General features: G+C 44.2%; 1 protein-coding gene across 1 annotated transcript in view; it reads left to right on the forward strand.

Moving 5' to 3' along the window:
• Nucleotides 1-19,373, forward strand: part of HIP1R (huntingtin interacting protein 1 related) — a 93,818-nt gene extending 74,445 nt beyond the window's left edge. The window contains exons 25-32 of the mRNA XM_066603320.1: nucleotides 1,918-1,948; nucleotides 4,685-4,747; nucleotides 7,108-7,208; nucleotides 7,388-7,493; nucleotides 9,326-9,449; nucleotides 9,531-9,592; nucleotides 11,082-11,294; nucleotides 17,710-19,373. Coding sequence (XP_066459417.1) covers nucleotides 1,918-1,948; nucleotides 4,685-4,747; nucleotides 7,108-7,208; nucleotides 7,388-7,493; nucleotides 9,326-9,449; nucleotides 9,531-9,592; nucleotides 11,082-11,294; nucleotides 17,710-17,754 — 745 coding nt within the window. The 3' untranslated portion in view covers nucleotides 17,755-19,373. The remainder of the gene's footprint in view (nucleotides 1-1,917; nucleotides 1,949-4,684; nucleotides 4,748-7,107; nucleotides 7,209-7,387; nucleotides 7,494-9,325; nucleotides 9,450-9,530; nucleotides 9,593-11,081; nucleotides 11,295-17,709) is intronic.
• The last annotated feature ends 6,210 nt before the right edge of the window (nucleotides 19,374-25,583 follow it).

Genomic DNA, 25,583 nt, shown 5'->3' on the forward strand with positions numbered 1-25,583 from the left:
AGACTTGAACTAGTGATCATTTGATCGGGTGTACAGTTCACTTGCTTTACTTTATTTACCATATATTGTACATTTATTGTCTTCCTATTAGGCTCTGCCAGGCCCTAGTCTGCGCCATGGTAATTGAACAGTACTCGTCATTGTGGGCCTTTCAGGAGTCAAAGGGGAAGCTCTGTCCCTTTTGACAAGCCATGACAGTGGCATCTAAATGGTTAAAAGAGCAGAATCTGAGTTATCTCCTTTGTAGTCAGTCAGATGTTGGGTGTCAGACACCCGCTGCTTGTGGAAGTGGGTTTGGCTTGCTGATCTGTTCAGCGGATATAAGAAAAGAGTTAATACCATGACTACTGGTTTCTTATCTTTGTTTTTTTTTTTTTTTTATAAGAAGACCGCATGTCCACAGGAAATATGGCCCGTGCGAATTTCTGCAGCGGATTTCCGCAGCGGATGTACTATTTGTCTTTTTTTTTTTTTTTTTTGCATGCGGGGGATCAATTGAGATGGAGAACAATTGAGCCCATCCGTGCATGATCCGCGTTAAAAATGAAGCATGCTGCATTTTTTTTTCTTTCCCCCCCCCGTGCATGAAATCCACAATTCACTTAAAATACCTTCCACTGCTCTTTAATTAACCGCGGATAGTCAATGCTTTCCTATGAGATGTGGATAGAGATGAGCGAGCATACTCGCTAAGGACAATTGCTCGATCGAGCATTGTCCTTAGCGAGTATCTCCCTGCTCGGAAGAAAAGGTTCAGCTGCCGGCGCGGGTGACAGGTGAGTTGCGGCAGTAAGCAGGGGGGAGCGGGGTGGAGAGATCTCCCCTCCGTTCCTGCCCGCTCTCCCCAGCCGCTCCCCACCCGCCGCCAGCAGCCAAATCTTTTCTTCCGAGCGGGCAGGTACTTGCTAAGGGCAATGCTCGATCGAGTAATTGCTCTTAGCGAGTATGCTCGCTCATCTCTAGATGTGGATTTTATGCGCGGGAGACCCATGCGGATTTGATAAAAATAAATTTCCCCGTGGACATGAGGCCTAAGAGTTTTATAAGATCTAATTCTTGAACAAGCAATTCTACTCTCCTCCTGTAAGCCCCCTGTAATTTTAGTGATGTCCTCCAGTGGATAGCTTTGCTTTGGGCATACCCTGGTCATGCTTTATGAACATTTCTACAGCAGTAGCTTTTTATAGGGCCGTCCAATCTTGTGATATTTCTTAAAAATAACTCAACTGTGTAAAAGAACAAAAGGAAAAGAAAAACGTCAGCATTGGAGTGACATGGCAGTGGTATGGCGGTATTTCTCATATTGTTTTATACTGTTGTAAGCAGTTTTTTTTAATTAATCATGGTTGGACAGCCCCTCTACATTAAAATGTTTGTGTCATCAACTTTATCAGAAATTCCAAAAACGAGAGGTGTGCTTTTTGTAGTTTTGAGACAGCGGAAGTCCTGTAGATCTCTACTTGTCTCCCCTGAGGCCAACTATATATCCAAATTCAATGATGCTTTGTGCAGGTGAAGACTAAGTGCTGGGTTACATGGACTTCTTGTAGCCCTACTGATTGAGTGACAGCTGCAGCCCACAAGATTGCACATAACTCAGTGTATTCCTTTTGTAGCTCTATAGCTTATATGATCTTTAGTTCTCTGTAAAGCTCTAGCCTTAACAAAGCCATTTACTCCAGTTTACATACTGATTCAGTCTTGTTAGTCCCCTTCAGTGCCCAATATGTAGACCATAAATAAAACTAAGCTGAATAGCTTTATGTGACACTTTAACAGTTTTACCTTTTTTATTTTGTAAGCAGCGGTTTGGGAAAACATATACTTTATCTACAAACTCAATACTAGTAATTTATCATATTTATTGTTTATAGCAAAAAAAATCATGTATGCATTTGGTTTTATATCTTTGTATAGGATTCTGAATTCATGCACAGCACTTATGAAGGTAAGCCATGTATGAACTATGATTTTGCCACAGTTGTAAATCATTACTTTTATCATTTCGTTATGGAAACTTTTTCTTTTTAGAAAATTTGCCTGGTTATCTGGACTAATGTATGTCCATAAATTATTTATATGGTTTCCATGTGAAAAGTAGCATCTTGGACTTTAGAATTCAACATTTTAATATATACAACAAAATTTTGGCATTAAAAAAATTACAGACCCCAAAATGTCAGTTCCCTTTATAACAGCTGCATAGGAAGCTACTGAAGTCATTTTATATATACATTGGAAAGATTGTCCCACTTGATATGATTTGTGGTGAAATGCAGCCCATCGTTCTAAACATATTTTTTCTGTTTTTACAAACAAGCAACTGCTGTCTATATTCTAACCTCAATGTTAGACTATAGACAGCAGTTGCTGCAGTTCTGTGTTCACCTCCGTAATGGTTCCACCTGCTCAGCTTTCCTTCCTTCTCTAATTTATTGCGTACATGGAGGGATCCCTGATATGGTGAGCAGCTGTTTCTGAAGTTGCTAAAACATCTGAGGTCAGAGATGCTGGGCAAGTGACAAGAGTCAGACAGCATTGATTGCAGAGACTAACTCGGAACATTTTTTGACGTACACCAGACACAGAAAAGCTCTTCAGCAGAAACAGCAGGTGGAGCTGGAATATCTGGGGATAGAAACTTTCTTTTTTTAATTGTAAATGCACAATATTATACCTAGGGCCTGGCCTTAACTGGAAACTCTATCTATCTATCTGTGTATTTTTTTATTTCTTTGCGGGCAGACCCCTTTAACAAAAAGAAAGCAGCTTATAAGACCTCGTTCACACACTGTTTAGATAAGGTGTGATGACAACCTATATTTCAGATATATTTTTTTTTTGCTGCTCTATTTATTGCATTTTCATAAGGATAAGAAACCATTCTTGCAAATTTATCAGTTTCACTTTTTCTGTGTCCATTGAAGAGAATGGGACAGCTCACCAATGTCTCAAATATAATTAATTTCAGCATTGTTTGTCCCGGTCCGCAGGGTTGCTTTAATAAGAATGGCCGCATCGCTTCTGAGTACCTGATGCTCAGTGCACATTAGTATGCATCATTAGTATGACAATACATGCTGCTTTGATTGGCCAGTGCTGCCCATGTAACAATACTAGGGGTGCAGTGTGCTTTAAGTAGTCAGAGAATCACAGAGGCAGAGGGAACTAATTTATAAAATGCCCAAATCACAGAAGATCCCTTAAAACTATAATATTTTATTACTTTCAGTAAACTGGGTCACTAGCATCTGACTGCAGGTCTTGTGAGTTAAACTAGCAAATCTGCTGACCTCTTTGCAGATCTAGATTTAACCTGAGCGGTATCGTTCCCCTAATCCTTATCTTTTTCTTTGAGCGCTGAGACACTGGTCTATACAGCAGGAGAATGGTGTTATAGAATAATAAACCATCTCTACGTTACCGATACTATCAAATCGGGTAGACCAATGGTAGCTACACACCAATGGTAGCTGCTAAGAGGCGGTGTATAAATACCAAATTTACACCTGCCAATCAGGAGAGCCAATATCAGAATTATTTGGGACTCCTATAAAATCTATCTTGAGCCGTCCCAGAAAATTCTTTTGCAACTATTAAAAATCAAGATACACGAGCAATTATTCTCTCGCATAAACAACTAACTACCGAGATATATCTACATTGATTCATATATCTGTCAAACCTTCCACATTTATGGACATATGTATTCTAAACAATTGACCACCCGGTTCTTGAAAAGTCGTGGGTCCGACTGAAATGCATTGAACCATTCATTTTGAATCAATCACTGAATATCTCGATTCAGTCAGTGATTACATCAACTCACTAAGGTCTAGAATTTTTTGGCTAATTATATATGAATATTAGAAGATGGTTGGTCAAGTCTATCAACCAAACCAGTGAATGAAAACACTAAATTGGGACAATATCTCATACTGAGGGGTGATTCTAACCTATTACACTACAAAATCTCAGATATATGGGCGACACAACTAGGGAAGATTGACAACGCCCTTTCCCCCCATGTATATATTGTCCTTCTAATGGGAAGTTCCTATGGCACAAAAACTGCGTAGCCATACCTGAGACGTACAAACTGAGTCTAAAATCACACTTCCTTTATGTGGTAACACCGTGACCTATACCAGCACTTGTGTTCTGTTCATTGTTGTTTTGTCTTTGTCTTATTTTCTCATCAGTGGATGAGTGTCTTGAGCCCAAAGTGTGTTTTTTTTAAAGTAAAAGTAATAAAATATTATAGTTTTAAGGGATCTTCTGTGATTTAAGTAGTCAGAGAAGCGGTGTGGCCATCTTTGTTTGTCCAGGATTGGAGGGTCTCTTCAAAGCTCTGGTGACCTGTTGATATAGGCAACGTTTCAGGCAGAAAGCCCTTTGTCAGGCAAAATGAATATTAGGTTGGAGAGTGTCTGGCAGAGGAGAGCTGACTGTTTCCATTAAAGTCACTTGAAGGGGGGAAAAAAATCTAATGCACAGAAGGCAAAATAAATGTGCACAAAAAAATGTCTGTAGTGATACAAATGCAATGACCATACAACACCATACATTAAAACAAAAAAGTATGAAATCTCGTCAAGAATGCATTTGATGTTACAGTATTGTACAGATTTGTTTTGAATGTAATATCTAGCATTAATCTGTTATACATTTTTCTCTCATTCAGGCCATTAGACTGCTGGTGGTAACCTCCACAGACCTGCAGAAGGAAATTGTGGAGAGTGGAAGAGTATGTTTTGTGTTTACATGATTTTTTTATGCCTGTGTTGTGGTGTATTGCTTTTTTCCAGAAACTGTTTTTGGAATAGTTTTTTTTTTTTTTTTTCATATTAAACACTTGCATGCTGTTATCTAGAACTGAAACTAATGCTTAGTAACTAACATTACTATCCACAAGTAAGTGGTTTCCTCTTCCTTGCTTTGCTCTGCTGAGCAAATTTGAATAATTTAAGTACAGGGTGATCATAATTAACGTATTCTTATTCAGAGATGTCTAAAGAGACATCTACTGGATGTAGTTGAACTAAAGGTGGTAGTAATACTATCCAGGACATGCAAAAGTGATCAATATGAAAAAAAAATGTTTCAGCACTGTTGACTGGGTCGTGTCTAACTGTAGAATCTGCCAGTGGTTGTGCTGTTTAGGTTGAGAGATTGGTTTCAGTCTTCTTCCAAGTTGGACTCCCATACCTACTGTTTGTTCAAATTTCGCTACCATTCTCCTTGCTCACTTCATGTCATTGGACTTCTTCACATTTTACAAAATTCTCTCAGCCCCCTTGATAGATTGCTTCTCCTCAGTAGTATTTCCAAGTTTGGTTCAAATACGCTCAGTAGAAGTCTCTCCAGACATCTCTAAATAGGGAAACTTTTAAAGGGGTAATTTGTTAACAAGAAGTTACTCCCTGTCCACAGGTTGGAGGATAACTAGCTGATCGTGGGAAGCTCAACTGCTGGGACCTCCAGCGATCACTAGAAAGGAGAGTTCCGTTTACCCCATTTCAGGTCACTACTGCATTGCAGCCCGAACCGTAGTGACTTACTTTGAATGGAGAGCTGGTCGCACGTTTGATGCCTTATTCATTTCAATGGGACTATCGAAAATACCCGAGCATAGCAATCGACTATTTTAGTCAGCCCCATTTGAAATTAATGCAGCAGCAACCATGCACATGCGGCCAGCTCTCCATTCACTCTAATTGGAGCAGTGATATCGCTGTGACCAGAAGGGGGCAAAAGCACCCATGTTTCCGGGATTGATCGCTGAAGATCTGACTGCTGGAACCCCTATCTATCAGTTTTCATCCATCTGGTGGATGGGTGAAAACTTGGTGCAAAAAAAGCCCCCTTACTGCAATGTCCCTTTAATTATGATCACCCTGTATTTAAGGGGAAATTTAAATACATGTGGTGAAGCTTTGCTTTATTGTAACTGTTTCATTGTGTTCACACATTCTAAATTCTCTCAGCATTTGGGCACAGATTCCCCATCTAAATCCGGACGGTACCTGCGAGTCTTGTGCCAGCAGTGGATGGGAATGAGGCATTGCACCCCATTCACATGCTCGGGAAATAAAATTACATGTGGAATAATAAATAACGCTGTGTTTTTGAACCCATAGCAGGCTGCTTATTATTTGAACGTGCTCTGTCCTGAAAAACAATGTATCATCGCCATTGAAGTACAGCTGAGCTAATCCACACGCATGTCTGCATGTAATTTTGTGACAGACACATGAGCCTTTAGCGATGGATTTTTAATGCAGGCTATCTTCAAAAATCTGCATGAGTTTTTCTGCAGAAAGCCCTTATAGTGTGACCATACCCTTATTGGAAATCCTTTTTCTTTTCCTCCCTTAATTGTATGAGCAATTGGTTTTAATCAGTGAGTTGCGTTTTTTAATTGACTATTTTATTTGGTGAACTGAATCAATATACTAATTCTTACAGTAATTAAGCCCTTATACAGTACAATTCAAGTGGTTTTCTGCTTGCCTGGCCTTAGCTTATCTCTGTATTAATAGCATACATAGTAAATGTTATCTAGTGACCATACACATCAGGTTAAAGTTTGCTGAACCCACCAGCCTCGCAGGACGTGTATGGATGTACTCTCTATTCCCTGATGGCGGAAGAAATCTTGGGCATGTTGGATATTAACCTTTGTTCTCTTGGGAGATAAGCTGCAGCTAGAGGTGTATGGCAGTGACTTATTCCTATTTCCCCCCATTTAAAACAAACTTTCCTTTAGCATGGCCAAGCCTGCTTTTCTGTGGTTGTGTTGGAAAGAATATCTATAGGCACTAGCACTTTCTAATCCCATTACCAATGGGGACCATTTAGCATCTCTTACCAGGGCACTTCAGGCCACAGCAGTAGGTTTTCCCTTTCATGTAGTCATGAAATGGTCAGTCCTCTTTTTGTTATGTGAATGAAGTGCTCATGGGTAATATTTCACTTCCTGTTTTTGCACTTCTACTAGATGAGTTTGTATAGACACCATTTATTTCACTACATTTGATTCTGAATCAAATATGTTTTAATGATTAAGATCTGCTAAAATTGTTTTTCGTGGCAACTGTTTTACAGGGAGCGGCGACCACACAGGAATTCTATGCCAAGAACTCCCGCTGGACGGAAGGCCTGATCTCTGCATCCAAGGCTGTGGGATGGGGAGCTACCCAACTTGTGTAATGATCTTATCCACTTTTATATTTGAATATGTTAAATATAAATGTTTACTTTGGACATACAAATTTCTGTTTAAATATTGGTGATTTTATGGCCGAATTTCCCTAACTTTGTAGGATAAAGAGAATACAGTTTATGAAGTACTGTGCTTAATACTTTGTCACTGCTCCTCTTATAGAGAGTCTGCAGATAAAGTTGTGCTCCATAAAGGGAAATATGAAGAGCTGATTGTCGGGTCCCATGAGATTGCTGCCAGTACTGCACAGTTGGTTGCTGCATCCAAGGTAATTCAGAAGCGGAGTATTGTGATACAGACAAACCCCCGAATCTTTTCGCCCAAGTAGGCAGTTACTCGAAAAAAAGCGATGCTCGATTGCGAAATAGCCCTAAACGAGAACGTTCGCTCATCTCTAGTCCTCAACCATTCATGTCTTGCTTTGTCCTGTTTATTTTGAAATGTAAAAAAAAAAACATATAGGCTACTTTATGCTGACACTTTAGAGCTTGTATGGGCAGTTTTAGTTCATTGGATTACTTAGTGTCTGGTGTAACCACGCTTTAAGCTGTAGTGCAGTGGAGTCAGCATTGAATGTTGGGAGAGTTCAGCTCTGAAGCCTGTAGAATACAGCACTTTTTATCAATTATTTTGTGTATAATTACCTTAATGTTTGTTTCACATTGCAGCTGTCATAGAAATGAATAGGATAAATGACTTATGGTCCACATAGTAAACTTTGTAGGAGGATGCTAGTCAGAATGTGGGTTCACATGAGGTAGGGGAGGGTCGGAACGATGTGGATATTTCTACATTAAAGCCATCGGCAAGGAAATGATCAACATTATGTACCTTAGGGCATTTGCACACTGAGAAAACAAGATGCTACTTACAAGCGGTAACCTTGGACCTATTTAGCTTAATCAATGCATTAATAAAGTTTAGGCCCATTTAGACGGGATGAATGTCGGGCAAACGATGCCAGCACTCGTCCCCGAAAGTACCCACTCACGTGCTTTTACACAGGGGTTAGTATCATTGCTTTAAAGTGGGGCGGCTGAAGGAGATTTCTCTCCTCGTGCTTCCCCGCCCATCTCCATTCGCTTAACTTAGTGGCTGTTCAGCCTGAACGGCTGCTATTTACACTGAACGATCATTGTTGAGAGTTTTATGCAGCTTAAAATTCTGAGTGATGAGTAAATATCAGCTGTTCAGTACTGAACAGCCGCTGTATTAAGTGGAGAGGGGCGGGACAGAGCGAGGAGAGAAATTTCCTCCAGCCGCTCCGCTGTGAAGCAACGATACTCATTCCTGTGCAAAAGTATATGAGCGGGTACTTGTGGGGACGAGTGTCGGGCATCGTTTGCTCGACATTCGTCTCGTCTAAATGGGCCTTGTCACATTAAAAAAAGGGTTGCTAGCAGCACTCACTTAAGCCCAACATGGGCAGGACCTAAGAATACAAAGCCACAAAGAACAGGACCCGGTCCTCCAATCCCAGGAAAATACATATGAGTAAATCAAAGGCATGTAGCAGCATATATAGATGCAGGAAAGTCTTTCAGTCCTCGATACCTCCATAGCTGATGAATACAACGTTTCAACCTTTAAATAGGTCTTTGTCAAGCATTATACTCAAATATAATGCTAATTATGCAAAAAAATATGTAGATTTCCTTTTTAATGTTTGTAGGCTCTGTAAATATTCAGAGACCTATGTAAATACTGGCAGTATCTCTCCCTCAGTGTCTGTGAGTAGGAGGAGAAATGTATCGTGTCTCAGTTTCTCTGCCTGTGTTCATTCTAAATGACTTACAGTATGAAGTGTCACAAGCTTGATTATAAAGAGGAAATGAACATCTACAAAGATGAACAAATGGTATAATGTATAAAAGGGCAATTGCACACAGCCGTGATAGAGAGTATATGATGGAAATATTCTGTGTCATAGATGCTGGTATATGGGATAGTGTCTGACGTTACTGGTTCCCTTTATTGGAATAATCTGTCCTTTACCGTAATCAGCCATTTCTGGTGGGTGTGCAGTCTAATGTGGTACTCTGCTGTTAGTTTTGAGTTGACAAATGCCTCTGCTATCATAAGTTGCCTATATTTCTACAGGTGAAAGCTGATAAAGATAGCAAGAATCTTGGAAAGCTGCAGCAGTGTTCTCGTCATGTAAATGAGATGGCAGCCAATGTGGTGGCTTCTACAAGATCTGGCCAAGAACAGATTGAAGAAAAAGGTATCTTTCCTTGTATATGATCTTGAATGGTAACGTTAGAAATGTACTACAGTGATGTAACAAGTGACGTTGCCCCTCTAGATACGATGGACTTCTCTGGAATGTCTCTCATCAAACTAAAGAAGGAAGAAATGGAAAGCCAGGTAAGGCTATATTATGTGTAGTCTCTACAAACATGATGTGTAGGGATGCTTGGACACTACTGCTTTCCAGAGAAATCTTTGTCGTCGTTAAATATTTATGCATACAAGGAAAAGTGAATGAATCGCTTTTCGATGTCAAATGTCTCTTCATGATCAGAGGTTATCAGGTTCTTTTAAAATTAATGGCATATCAGTAGCTTGGTGGGGGGTTGAGTCTAGGTAACCTTGCCAATCATATGAACATAGTGCCTCATCTCCATTATTTTTTACCAGCCACAGCTCCGTGCTTTTAGTAGTGGTCGTGCCTGATATTGGAGCCAAGCCCCATTCACTTAAATGAGATACAGCTGTAGCAAACTGTAATATTGGGCATAACCGCTAATAAAAGTACAGAGCAGTGTGCCTGGTTAACACCCCCACTGATGTAATATTGATGGCCGATCATAAAGGTACCTTTTACAGAAGGTGATTGTCGCCTGAATTATCGCTTGAAACAGCGAATTTGGGTGCTAATCATTCTGTGTACATGAGGCTGCCGACAGGGCACCTAACTGCAAAACCGCTTACTTGTTGGAGTTGCTTTGTTGCTGTAAACAGGCAGTCATTCAACTAAGAACTGCCTGTTTACTGTGGTTCGAGGGGAGCTAGCTGGAACAATCTCCATCCCGCTCCACCTCCAGTCACAAAATGACTATAGCTTCTGTGTAAAGCACAGGTGAGATAGTCTAGCAGTAGTCTGTGGGACAGCTGTCGATGGCCTATGGGCACCATGGCCAGTCGTGACATGTAAATGTAACTTACGGATAGGCTATCAACTTTTTAGAGGACTGGATAATATATATTTTTTTATAGTTATCGTCCATCATTCAGGCTGGCCGGTAGTTCTGCTGCCATGTAACAATAAAAAAAACAAATTGCACACAGTCTGGCCGCCTGCAGACGGGCGGAAATCCCGCGGCGGGATTTCCTGCAGGATTTCCGCCACTAAAAGCCTACATAGGAGTGCATTACAATACGCACTCCTATGCAGACGGCCGTGGTTTGGCCGCGCGAAATGTCGCGCAGCAAACAAACCGCGGCATGCCCTATTTCTGTGCGGGGCTCGGCCGGCGGCTCCGGTCTGCGTATGCGCTGGCTGCCCGGCAGCCGGCACATGAAAGAGCCGAGGCCGCCGTGCGCGGGTGAGTACGCGCTCCTGCCTGCAGGTGCTGGGGTCGGGTCCCGCGGCGAGAATTCTCGCCGCCGGATCAGACCCGCCCGTCTGCAGGCGGCCTCTTTGTACCACACTGGGTGGGCTGATGATGAGCAACGTCACTAAACTGTTCACAAACCAGCAAAGTAAAAGTGAATGTCTTTTGTATAACCATTTAGCCTGGCACGAAGGAGACAAGGCCTACAAACTGAAATAGTCTTTAACCTTAATCACCCATTGGGTTTGACTGGTTTCAGCGCCTCCTCACTCTTAATGTATTGTATTTTTATTATCAAGGTTAAAGTCCTTGAACTGGAGACCATGCTGCAGAATGAAAGAATGCATCTTGGAGAGCTTCGGAAGAAGCATTACGTATTGGCAGGAGTGTTTGAAGAAACAGAAGGAGCTGTAAAACCAGTACCACCTCAGAAGCCTGAGATTCAGAAGAAGCCACAGTTGGCACAGAAACCCAACATTCCACCGAAGACAGATCACAAAGCAGTAACTGCTGTAAGCCAATTCCTTCCAGATTGGTGAAGCCATGTCTGATATTAAGGACTTAAAGCTTAAGAGGTAGTCCCGCCACAGCAAGTTATTCCCTAACCCACAGATAGGGAATAACTTGCTAATCAGTGAGGAGTCCGACCGCTGGGCCCCCTTCCAATCCAAAGAATGCAACCCTGGCATGTCATGAACTGTGGGCAATGGAGGACGCACATGTCATCTCCTCTGCCTTCTTTTCGGTGAGACCGCCAGAGATAACGGATTTCAAGCACTTGCTATCTATGGCAGTCTTGTTGAAATGAATGGAATGGAGGTGTGCATGCATATCCTCTGCTGCCCATATGCTGGGGCTGCATTTTCTGTATCAGTGAAGGTCACAGCAATTAGTCTTCCACTGATCAGCAGGTTATCCTCTATCCTGTGTGATAACTTGCTGTGGTGGAACTGTGCTTTTAATACTAAACTGTAATGGCTTTTAGAAGTTTATAATGACTTCATGTTAACTTGACAAGCTATGTAGCAGATTGTTGCTGCACTCTAAGCAAATGTTTAAGTTAGGGCTTATTCACACGACCATATGGTTAAACCGCTGCATGGATCACGCAGCTTTTTACCAGTTTGTGAGCCGGTGGAGAGTTGGCTATCGCAGCGTATGGCAGCAAGTGCACTGTGCATGACGGCGTATCTCTCACCGTGTCATGCGCATTGTGACTTTCGTTTTTTTTTTTCCCTTATTTTAATTTCCCGCTCTGTTTCATGGCTGGGTTGAGTATGTATTGTCTCTCATATGCAATGTATTGCATATGGGCAGCGTTGCATATGCTACCCATGGAAAAGAATAGGGCTTTTACCTATTTCCTAAGTCCAGGGACAATGGAGTTATGGCCAACAAAGGGTGATATTCGATAGACATGGCCTGTTACTGATGCAATGTGAAAGTTTTAGGGTAAATTGAATATATAAAGTGGCACTCCCACCATATGGCTAACATGTGTTTCCGGAGTGGCAACACAGAGGAGGACACCTTAACCCCTTCAGTGGCACGCCCAGAAATTTTCCGGGACAAGCTTCACTGCCCATAGTGATATCGCCCGGAAGATTTCCAGGCTATTTTTCAGTATGGGACCTGCAGAGCACAATGCCATAAGCTGTGGCATTGTGCTCTGCCTGCACAGACCCACAGAGAACAGTGCAGGACTTTAAAAAAAGAAGCAGGAAGATATTACTGATCTGCCGACAGCTTCTTACTTCTTTTTTTAAACTCCTGCACTACTTTGTTTACAGGTTGCCGGCTGATGGTCCCTGTGGCAGGGAAAGCTGGTGATCGGCTGTCAGAGGATAGCCGGGCACCAGCTCTTAACCAACAGAGAATGGAGAAAACCTCCGATCTCTGCTGTGTTAACCCTTTACATGCCGCGGTCTATGCAACCGCAACATGTAAAGGGCTGACAGAGGGAGGGGGCTCCTTCTGTTAGAGGATAGCTCGGCACCAGCTCTTATACAGCAGAGAATGGAGAAAACCTCCGATCTCTGATGTTTAACCCCTTACATGCCGCGGTTTATGCGACCGCAGCATGTAAAGGGCTGACACCATCGGACCCCCGCAATGTGATCAGGGGGTCCTGATGGGTCTCTGAAAGGGACAAAAAAATTTTAAAAATTAAAAAAAAAAAATTTTTTTTTAATTATTTAAAAAAAAAAGATTTTTCTCCCTGTAATTTGTAAAAAATTAAGCAAAATTACAAATGTGGTTTCCTTGCGTTTGTAATGACCCAGAGAAGAAAGTTAGTACATTATTTAAACCCTTGATGATGCGGACCTTCCCCACCCCCCCTTTTTGTTTTTTCTCCCCCCCCCCATTGACGTCGCTGTTGTATTTTTCAATGGTGCTATTTAAAGTACCATATAATGTACTGAAAAAGTTTTACAAAATTCTACGTGGAGTAAAATGGGGAAAAAAAATGACATTTCACCATATTTCAGTGCGTTTTGTTTCTATAGCGAACAAACTGCAACAAAAATGACATGATAACTTTATTCTATGGGTCAGTACGATTACTACGACACCAAACTTGTATAGTTTTGTTTTGCTTTTTTTTTTGTAGTACTTGTATTTTTTTTTTTCAAAGACATTAAATTTTTTTTAAATTATCTGCTGCATCTTCTGCGCACAATAACGTAGTTGAGTGAGGGCTCATTTTTTGCAGGCTATCCTGTAAATTACGGTAGTACCAATTCGGAATACATACGACCTTTTGATCGCTTTTTATTGCATTTTTTTCTGGGAGACGGGGTGACTGAAAGTGCAGTTCTGGCGTTCTTTATTTATTTATTTTTTTGGTACTACATTCACCATGCGGGGTAAATAATGCACTACTTTGATGGATCACAGATCAATAAATGCTACTAATAAAAAGTACAACTCATCCCGCAAAATAAAAACCCTTACACAGCTCAGTTAAATTAAAAAAAAAATAAATGCTAGGGGTCTTTGAATGCAGTGATTAAAAAAAATTATATATAAACTGTGAAAAAGTAGCAAAAAAGAAAAAAACGATTACAATTTGGTATTGGCATACTTGTACTGGCTTGTAGAATGACTTTAATATATTATTTATACTGCTCAGAGAATGCAGTGAGAAATAAAAATAAAAAACATGCCAGAATTACAGATTTTGTTAACCCCTCCCCACTCCAGGACATACATTTACATCGCGGAGCATTAGGGTATGTATGCAGAGAGGTCGCGGGGCGACCTCTCTGCATAAAGCGCAGGCGTCAGCTGTTTATTACAGCTGACACCCGCGGGCAATAGCCGCGATCGGCCATTTGGTGAGATCGGGGGAGCCGTGCAGGTGTCATGGCTGCCAGGGGCCTTCTGAAAGGCCCCAGGGCTGCCTTGAGAGACTGCCTATCAAGCCATCCCCGTGGGGTGGCTTGATGGGCTGCCTGTCAGAATGCAGTATGACGTAATGCTATAGCATTACGTCATACTGCAGGAGTGATCAAAGTATCGCATATTGTAGTCCCCCAGGGGGACTTGGAAGTAAAGTAAAAATAAGAGCAATAAAGTTTTTTTAATTGTAAAAAAAAAAAAAAAAGTAAGAAAAGTTTAAATCACCCCCTCTGCTATATCTATAATTAAAAAGTCTAAATAATAAAATAAAAATACATATTTGGTATCGCCGCATCTATTAAAGTAGCGCATTATTTACCCCGCACGTTGAACGTCGTCTGAAGAAAAGAAAAAAAAAAACACCAGAAATGCACTTTTTCAATCACCCTGTCTCCCCCCAAAAAACGCAATAAAAAGCGATCAAAAAGTCGTATGCATTCCGTATTGGTAGTAACGGAAACTACAGGACATCCCGCAAAAAAAGAGCCATCGCTGAACTACGTCAACGGCAAAATAAAAAAAGTTATTGCGCGCACAAAATGACCGCAGAAAATAATTGAAAAAAATTAAATGCTTTTGAAAAAAGAGTAATATAGTAAAAAAAAAAAAGAACTATACAAGTTTGGTATCGTAGTAATTGTACTGACCCATAGAATAAAGTTATCATGTCGTTTTTGTTGCAGTTTGTGCGCCGTAGAAACAAGACGCACTGAAAGATGGCGGAATGTTTTGGGGTTTTTTTCATTTTACCCCACTTAGAATTTTAAAACGTTTTTCAGTACATTATATGGTACACTAAATAGCACCATTGAAAAATACAACTCATCCCACAAAAAACAAGCCCTCCTACAGCGACGTCGATAGCTAAATAAAGAAGTTATGATTTTTTTAAGGAGGGGAGGAAGAAGCGAAAATGAAAAAAATTAAGGGCCGTGTCATGAAAGGGTTAATCTTGCCCCTAGAAAAAATGGAATAAAAAGCAATCAAAATTTTACATGTTCCCAAAAATTAGATAAATAAAGATTAGAGTTCATCCTGCAAAAAACAAGGCCTTCTAGAGCTCTGGCAATGGAAAAATAAAATTAATACGGCTCTTGGAATGTGGCGACACAAAAGCAAACCTTTAGGGAAAAAAAACAGTTTTAAATGTACAAAAATAGCAAAGCATGAAAAAATTGTATAAACTTGGTATCGCTTGGATCGTGCTGACTCAGAGAATGATGTTATCACGTTATTTATTCTGCACGCTGAACGCCGTAAAAATTAAATATAAAAAACAAAAGTTATGCAATACATTATATATACCCCAAAATGATGCCATCAAAAAATACAACTTGTCCTGCGAAAAACAAGCCCTCATATGGCCTGGTCAATGGAAAAATGAAAAAGTTATGGCTCTTGGAATGTGACTGGAAGACTTGTTGAAATTAAATGATTGGCCCATTTAAAAAACCTGCCCTGGTGGGTACAACAGGGTGGTAAGAAACCTGCCACTCAAGGGGTTAATGAAGGAGTGTGCGGAAGTGGTACCACAATATATTGTAACAGGACATAGTCAGTTTGAGTAAGCAAGAAAACTTTATGCAAATCTTCATCTGAGAATTGAGTGAGTTCACTCTCCCATGCCCTGGTGAAGGCCAGTTGTGGAGGAGACTTGCAAAAAGATTAAATAAAAAAAAAAAAAAACTCGAGGAGGAAAGTAATTGGAATGCTTTTTGCTGTAGTCGCATTCATCTCAGAGGAGTCTTATTCTGAAACTGTACATAGCCTTCCCTCATAGATGAAACCTAGGATTTGAGCTGCGGATATGACAACCTTGATAACTTTTTCTCCAGGACAGAGTTCACAAAGGAGAGGGGGGGACATCTCACACATTTCTAAGAGTCTGTACTAAACGAGTTGTCATGTTTATCCAGAGCAAGCAAAAGTCAGTGTGTACTGTAAACTGGATTATTGGTCTCTGTTGGAAGGGACCCGATAACCTTGGAAGTCCCTTCTAACTCTACCATTCTATGTTTCAGTAAAACAAGTTTATGGTTTGCAGTGATGTAGATACAACATCGGGACATAAACGTAACAGTGTAGAGTTCATGATATAGACAGTCAGATCCTTAGATTCTACAGCTTTCATTTTAAGACTCCCAGTAATGTAGAGCAGGGGTCCCCAACCGCCGGGCCGTGCCGTTAGGTGGTCAGCGCCGGTCCGTGGCACCACCGGGAACTTTTGCTCTAAACACAAGGCCCGCGGCCCGAATCCAGCCCGCTGCCTTGTGCTATGTGGCCCGCGGCGTGCCGACGCCGCTGACCACTGAAGCGATTACCAGCGGGGGCGCCGCAGCTCCCCGCTGGTAATCGCGCTGTTCCCAGCTCACACACTTACGTCTGTGCAGCCAGATTACCCTCCCGAGTCCCCTGCTCATTAGTTCCGCAGGAGAGGACTCGGGGAGAAAGCGTTCCGGGCTGCACACTGATGTCCGGGCAAGCAGAGAGAGAACGACAGCAGGGAGGAGGTAAGTATATGGGTTGGGGGGGCTGCCTATTACTGGGGGGGCTGCCTATTACGGGGGGCTGCCTATTACTGGGGGGTGGGGGGTGGAGGCTACTTATTACAGGGGAAGGGGCTGTCTATTACTGGGGGGGGGGGCTGGTTATTACTGGGGGGGCTGGTTATTACTGGGGGGTGGGGGCTACTTATTACAGGGGAAGGGACTGCCTATTACTGGGGGGCTGCCTATTACGGGGGGGGGGGCTGCCTATTACGGGGGGGGGGGCTGCCTATTACTGGGGGAGGGGGGGCTGCTTATTACTGGGGGGTTGTGGCTGCTTATTACTGGGGGGGGCTGCTTATTACTGGGGGGGGCTGCTTATTACTGGGGGGGGCTGCTTATTACTGGGGGGGGGTTGCTTATTACTGGGGGGGGCTGCCTATTACAGGGGGGTCTGCTTATTACGGAGGAGGGGGGCTGGTTATTACTGGGGAGTGGGCGCTACTTATTACAGGGGAAGGGGCTGCCTATTACTGGGGGGGCTGCCTATTACTGGGGGGGGGACCTGCTTATTACTGGGGGGCTGCTTATTACAGGGGGAGAGGCTGCTAATTACTGAGGGATGGGGGCTGTCTATTACTGGGGGGGAGATAAATTATATGCTGCCTTATGTGTGTACTGCCAGGACATTCTAAATGTCATAATTAAATAAGAATGCACTAAACTCCAACCCCCTGAGTAACCCTGCCCCCTATAACCAAAGCCCCACCCATGTCCCGCCCAACCCTGCCGGGCCTTGTAAAAATGGTCTTGCTTGAAGCCGGTCCCTGGTGCCAAAAAGGTTGGGGACCACTGATGTAGAGCACATAGTTATTGACCTAAATGAAAAGGACTTGTAAAGGTTTAAATACACCTTGAATCCCTCAGTATTGCTTTGATATAGGCTCAGGAAAAGACATTGAAGGTCCTTATTTATTGTTTTGTTCTCCTCTCCCATTTTTTATTGACCGGTTAATTTACACATGCTTATTTTTTTCAGATGGATAAAGATGGTGTCTATCAAGCTCAGTTCATCAACTTCTAGTATGTGATTTCATGTAACAATTGGCTGTCCACCATGACGTCTCTACACAGCTCCATGTTCCAGGGTGTGCAGGAAATACTGTAACGCTGGTACTTTTGCACCATTACATCTGTGTTCTATACAGATAGTTGCTTTTCTGATAACTTTTGGGTGGTCAATTTTAGCCTTTCCCACTCAGCTGCTTATTTATACTAGTACAAGAAATCTACAAATGGTGACTTTTTATTTAGGTTTATTTTATTGTAATATTTTATTTTGTCTTTATAAGAGGTGCACAAGACTGGCACACAAATCCTCTTAAGTTGTATACACACATGAAGACCCCTTCTATAGATGTCAGCATCAAACCATTACATGGCCCCTATAGGGCAGGGGTAAGCCACGTTTTATGCCATCGCATTAGCTGAAGTTCATATTAAAGGATTTATCCTCAGATGTTACCATTTACAATATCTAATGGCTTTAAAATGTTAATATTGTCTAAATAAAGCCAAGACTGTCAATGCTTCATGGCAATTCTCCATTACATGGCCAGGATGGAGACCACCAGTGATGTTACTGTTCTGGTTTAGAGTAGAGGGAAATGTTATGAAAATTAAAAATGGTGTAAAACTTAAACACCGATCTTAATAAATTTTCTCCTGTCTTACAATATGGACATCTGATAGAAGGAAATGTCTTCTGTGACCAATCAATGTATGTCTCAATAATAGTTGAAATAACATAATTGCAATAGAATACTTTTAATTGTTTTTAATTCAGAGTGCATTATGTTTGCTGTAAGATATTTTCCATGTTTCTGTTTGTCATTGCACCTGAAATACGGGGAGGAACGGGGACTAAATAATACAGTAACATCAGCTGGGGGTGGGAACTAGCATAGCTTTTTAAAGCCTATGGTCCTCTAAAATGACTACTTTAATTTGGCAGACAGGCTAAATCTGTAATGCTGATATGAGCTGTCCGTTAGCTAGTGGCATTAAACATTAAATCAATATACACAGTTGGAGTACCAAATTCTACATGATCTGTCTGGATTTGAGTCGTTTGTGCTTAGCGTAAGCGGTTGTGCTGAGCAGGGTGTATCTAGTCTTCCACAGCTCAGTAACTAATTGCTGCCACCTTGGATATGTATAACTGTGAGGATGGAATATCTATTCCATACACAGGTGTTTGATCTATGTGATCTCACTTTGTCTTGCCGCAGTGTCCTGAGGGTTTTATTTTCTGTCTGTTTGATAGCTTTTCATAAAAGATTAAGGGAGGGGAAGGACGCCTTGTGATACTTTTTGTTTGGGATGTTTTTTTGTTGCCACTTTCTTTTGAGCACTTTGACTGAAGAAACTCAACTTCTTGAATGCCGTTGGTCTTTTATGTTGAGATATACTTTGTTCATTAGTGATCTGCTTGTAAAGTTTTTTTTCACGCACACCTTGTGGCGGAACGTTTATTTTAGGACACTTCACTTAATAAAATCTTTTTATATGCCCTCTGGGATACAGGGTTGTCCGTTTTAAGCAGTTAGTCTTTTCATACTTTGTCCTCCTTTTAGGCTGAATGTCTCTTAAGTTTTGTATCTTTGTAAATGTGAAATAAGCAATAAAACTGTCATGTGTGAAGGCTTTATTTATTTTTATTCACAGGTATGTGTAACAGATTCATCTCCCTGCTATATTATATGGCATATAAAGAGGCATAGCTTATAATTGTGGGTGTGGACTGCAAAACTGTTTAAACTGGCTACTTTTTAAATACATTTTGGTGTATCATGAGATTCTATTCACATTCCAAATGGTGCAATAATACACACTGGGAACACCGCACAGTTTTGTAGTAATTTCTGACCCAGTAAAAATGCAGTTTTTCCATTGTGGTTTTGACCACACCGTATGAATGTTGCTGTTGACTGAGTCAGTGTTTCTCAACTCAAATCCTCAAGTACCATCTAGTCATGATTTGAAGATGTTCTACAGATAGAACAATTGTGGTAATTTGAGGCACTGCCAACAACTATATCATCTATGCGATACTAAGGAAATCCTGCAAACATGGCTGGTTGGCGGTACTTGAGCACTATAGTTGAGAAACACTGGCTAAATCATATCAACAACTTAGTACCAAAGTAGTTAATTTGTGAGTTTCTGCACATACCATCATCATCCTCCACAGGGCTATATGGGATTATACTGTGGTACCGTATATACCGGCGTATAAGGCGACGGGGCGTATAAGACGACCCCCCAACTGTCACCTTATACGCCGGTATTCAGTGGAGAAAAAAAAAAAATTTTATTACTCACCTCCCACGGCGTTCTGTCGCACTCCGGCAGGATGTCGCTCGCTCCGGCAGGCTGTCGCTCGCTCCTCGTCCCCGCCGCAGCATAGCTTTCTGAATGTGGGGCTTGAAATCCCCGCTTCCAGAAAGCTAATACACACGCCGGCAGCCATGACATCATTGAATGGCTGTGATTGGCTAAAGCACACGTGGCTTCAGCCAATCACACTATTCAATGACATCATTGAATGGGTGTGATTGCTAACACGTGCGCCTTCAGCCAATCACAGCCATTCAATGATGTCATTGAATAGTGTGATTGGCTGAAGCCACGTGTGCTTTAGCCAATCACAGCCATTCAATGCTGTCATGGCTGCCGGCGTGTGTATTAGCTTTCTGGAAGCGGGGATTTCAAGCCCCGCATTCAGAAAGCTATGCTGCGGCGGGGACGAGGAGCCAGCGACAGCCTGCCGGAGCGAGCGACATCCTGCCGGAGCGCGACAGAACGCCGTGGGAGGTGAGTAATAAAATTTTTTTTTTTTACACTTTTTTTTTTTTTGTATTACCGGCGCATAAGACGACCCCCGACTGCAGAGCAGATTTTTCGGGGTTCAAAAGTCGTCTTATACGCCGGTATATACGGTATATATTGGGCTCATTATAAAAAAACAAAAACAGATCCCCTTTATATGACTAGTTGACTGTCTGCATTTCAATTTCAGATTTGCAATACAAATTTAGAGTTGCAAGGAAAATTGTACGTTTAGCTGTCCACTAGATGGAGGCAATTATACAGCTTTGGATTTTGATGTCCCACCTACAATTCATTCAATATTTTGCAGGAGTCTGACTCCATAATTTGTCTAAGAATTCTCAGTGATGAGGGTCTGCACTGTTAAGGCTTCTTGAACTGGGCACACGTGTAGCATCTCACGTTGGTTATGTAGCTGCTGAGTTGCACAACTCCTTGCCACCCCCAAAGGTAGTTTAAGTGCCATCAGCTATATTTCTACTTCAACCAGCAGTTTAACATAGTTGAAGCACCTACCATGGGTGGATGGCTCAGAAAGGCCACAAAAGATCTAAAAACCCATTTAGACACGATTATCGCTAGAGATGAGCGAACGTACTCGTCCGAGCTTGATACTCTTTCGAGTATTAGCGTGTTCGAGATGCTCGTTACTCGTGACGAGTACCACGCGATGTTCGAATTACTTTCACTTTCATCTCTGAGACGTTAGCGTGCTTTTCTGGCCAAAGGAAAGACAGGGAAGGCATTAAAACTTCCCCCTGCGACGTTCAAGCCCTATACCACCCCCCTGCAGTGAGTGGCTGGCGAGATCAGGTGTCACCCGAGTATAAAAATCGGCCCCTCCTGCGGCTCGCCACAGATTTATTCTGACATAGAGGAGGGAAAGTGCTGTTGGTGCCGGAGCTGCTATAGGGAGAGCGTTAGGAGTTATTTTAGGCTTCAAGAACCCCAACGGTCCTTCTTAGGGCCACATCTAACCGTGTGCAGTAGTGTGGAGGCTGCTTTTTGCAGTGTTGCACTTTTTTTTTTGTATATCGGCCGTGCAGAGCATTGCGCCCTGCAGTAATTATACATACTCCAGGGCCAGTAGTGGTGGTGAGGCAGGGACAGAAGACATATATTTATTGAATATAGGCAGTGGCCCTTTCCAAAAACATTTGGGGAAAAAAATCTATTTGGGCTGCCTGTGACTGTCCTCAGTGTACTGGGTCTGTGCTGGGTGTAGTTGTCCTCCTAATTTATACGCAGCCAGCTAAGTGTTACAGCAGGCTTGCACAAAATTATTTCCTGGCTCTGTGTTGGCTGTTACATCACCGCTGTATTCCAGTCCACAGTGCAACAGTCTGCAGTTATTTTACATACTCCAGGGCCAGTAGTGGTGAGGCAGGGACAGAAGACATATATTTATTGAATATAGGCAGTGGGCCTTTCCAAAAACATTTGGGAAAAAAAATCTATTTGGGCTACCTGTGACTGTCCTCAGTGTACTGGGTCTGTGCTGGGTGTAGTTGTCCTCCTAATTCATACGCAGCCAGCTAAGGCCTCCTTCCCACGAGCGTGACGGGCTCCGCCGCGTAATATTACGCTGTGAAGCCCGTCACGGCGCCCCCCAGAGCCCCTATACTTACCTGCGGGAGATAGCGTGAAATCGCTTCCCCGCCCACCGCCGCCGCTTCACCGCCCGTCACCGCCGCCGCGTCACCGAGCGTGTCACGTGACGCGGCATATGGCGTCATATGACGCGCGGCGGTGGGCGGGAAAGCGTTTTTTCACGCTATCTCCCGCTGGTTACAGCGGGAGATAGCGTGAACGGACGGCTTCCATTGACTGCAATGGAAGCCGTCAGTGCGTACAGCCCGTCCTCACCCGCAGAAAATAGAGCATGCTGCGGGTGAGGACGGGAGAAATCGCGGTGCGTAATTCCGCGGTGGAATTACGCATCGTGAGCATTGTGCTATTAGGTTCAATAGAACCTAATAGCTGCGGGTAACGCAGCGGATTTTCGCCGCGAATTACGCGGCGGAAATCCGTTCGTGGGAAGGAGGCCTTAGTGTTACAGCAGGCTTGCGCAAAATTATTTCCTGGCGTTCCGTAAGCGAAGTCAGCCTCCAACCACAGGCCAATAAGCGGCACATTTAATTACAGCGTTCTGTTTCTGCACTACTGGTAATACACCATGCTGAGGGGTAGGGGTAGGCCTAGAGGACGTGGACGAGGATGCGGAGGCCCAAGTCAGGGTGTGGGCACAGGCCGAGCTCCTGATCCAGGTGTATCGCCGCCGACTGCTGCGGGATTGGGAGAGAGGCACGTTTCTGGCGTCCCCACATTCATCTCACAATTAATGGGTCCACGCGGTAGACCTTTATTAGAAAATGAGCAGTGTGAGCAGGTCCTGTCGTGGATGGCAGAAAGTGCATCCAGCAATCTATCGAACACCCAGAGTTCTGCGCCGTCCACTGCTGCAACTCTGAATCCTCTGGCTGCTGCTCCTCCTTCCTCCCAGCCTCCTCACTCCATTACAATGACACATTCTGAGGAGCAGGCAGACTCCCAGGAACTGTTCCCGGGCCCCTGCCCAGAATGGGCAGCAAGGGTTCCGAATCTTCTCCCACTGGAGGAGTTTGTTGTGACCGATACCCAACCTTTGGAAAGTTCCCGGGGTCCGGGGGATGAGGCTGGGGACTTCCGGCAACTGTCTCAAGACCTTTCAGTGGGTGAGGAGGACAATGACGATGAGACACAGTTGTCTATCAGTGAGGTAGTAGTAAGGGCAGTAAGTCCGAGGGAGGAGCGCACAGAGGATTCGGAGGAAGAGCAGCAGGACCATGAGGTGACTGACCCCACCTGGTTTGCTATGCCTACTGAGGACAGGTCTTCAGAGGGGGAGGCAAGGGCAACAGCAGGGCAGGTTGCAAGAGGCAGTGCGGTGTCCAGGGGTAGAGGCAGGGCCAGACCGAATAATCCACCAACTGTTTCCCAAAGCGCCCCCTCGCGCCATGCCACCCTGCAGAGGCCGAGGTGCTCAAAGGTCTGGCAGTTTTTCCACTGAGAGTGCAGACGACCGACGAACAGTGGTGTGCAACCTGTGTCGCGCCAAGATCAGCCGGGGAGCCACCACCACCAGCCTTACCACCACCAGCCTTTAACTACCAACATGCGCAGACATATGATGGCCAAGCACCCCATAAGGTGGGACGAAGGCCGTTCACCGCCTCCGGTTTGCACCGCTGCCTCTCCCCCTGTGCCCCAACCTGCCACTAAGATCCAACCCCCCCTCTCAGGACACAGGCACTACCGTCTCCTGGCCTGCACCCACACCCTCACCTCCGCTGTCCTCGGCCCCATCCACCAATGTCTGTCAGCACACTGTCCAGCCGTCGCTAGCGCAAGTGTTGGAGCGCAAGTGCAAGTATGCCGCCACGCACCCGCACGCTCAAGCGTTAAACGTACACATAGCCAAATTTATCAGCCTGGAGATGCTGCCGTATAGGGTTGTGGAAACGGAGGCTTTCAAAAGTATGATGGCGGCGGCGGCGGCCCCGCGCTACTCAGTTCCCAGTCGCCACTACTTTTCCCGATGTGCCGTCCCAGCCCTGCACGACCACGTCTCCCGCAACATTGTACGCGCCCTCACCAACGCGGTTACTGCCAAGGTCCACTTAACAACAGACACGTGGACAAGCACAGGCGCGCAGGGCCACTATATCTCCCTGACGGCACATTGGGTGAATTTAGTGGAGGCTGGGACAGAGTCCGAGCCTGGGACCGCTCACGTCCTTCCCACCCCCAGAATTGCGGGCCCCAGCTCGGTGGTGGTATCTGCGGCGGTGTATGCTTCCTCCACTAAACCACCCTCCTCCTCCGCAACCTCTGTCTCGCAATCAAGATGTGTCAGCAGCAGCACATCGGCAGCAGTCGGTGTCGCGCGGCGTGGCAGCACAGCGGTGGGCAAACGTCAGCAGGCCGTGCTGAAACTACTCAGCTTAGGAGATAAGAGGCACACGGCCCACGAACTGCTGCAGGGTCTGACAGAGCAGACCGACCGCTGGCTTGTGCCGCTGAGCCTCCAACCGGGCATGGTCATGTGTGACAACGGCCGTAACCTGGTGGCTGCTCGGCAGCCTCACGCACGTGCCAGGCCTGGCCCACGTCTTTAATTTGGTGGGTCAGCGCTTTCTGAAAAGCTACCAACGCTTGTCAGACCTGCTCGGAAAGGTGCGCCGGCTCTGCACACATTTCCACAAGTCCCACACGGACACTGCCACCCTGCGCACCCTGCAACATCGGTTTCATCTGCCAGTGCACCGACTGCTGTGCGACGTGCCCACACGGTGGAACTCTACGCTCCACATGTTGGCCAGGCTCTATGAGCAGCGTAGAGCTATAGTGGAATACCAACTCCAACATGGGCGGCGCAGTGGGAGTCAGCCTCCTCAATTCTTTACAGAAGAGTGGGCCTGGTTGGCAGACATCTGCCAGGTCCTTGGAATCTTTGAGGAGTCTACCCAGATGGTGAGCGGCGATGCTGCAATCATTAGCGTCACCATTCCTCTGCTATGCCTCTTGAGAAGTTCCCTGCAAAGCATAAAGGCAGACGCTTTGCGCTCGGAAACAGAGGCGGGGGAAGACAGTATGTCACTGGATAGTCAGAGCACCCTCCTGTCTATATCTCAGCGCGTGGAGGAGGAGGGGGAAGAGAAAGCTTGGCCCACTGCTGAGGGTACCCATGCTGCTTGCTTGTCATCCTTTCAGCGTGTATGGCCTGAGGAGGAGGAGGATCCTGAAAGTGATCTTCCTAGTGAGGACAGCCATGTATTGCATACAGGTACCCTGGCACACATGGCTGACTTCATGTTAGGATGCCTTTCTCGTGACCGTCGCGTTACACGCATTCTGGCCACTACGGATTACTGGGTGTACACACTGCTCGACCCACGGTATAAGGAGAACCTTTCCACTCTCATACCCGAAGAGGAAAGGGGTTCGAGAGTGATGCTATACCACAGGACCCTGGAGGACAAA

This window comes from Eleutherodactylus coqui, chromosome 5, assembly GCF_035609145.1.
Source record: "Eleutherodactylus coqui strain aEleCoq1 chromosome 5, aEleCoq1.hap1, whole genome shotgun sequence".
Classification (NCBI taxonomy): Eukaryota; Metazoa; Chordata; class Amphibia; order Anura; family Eleutherodactylidae; genus Eleutherodactylus; species Eleutherodactylus coqui.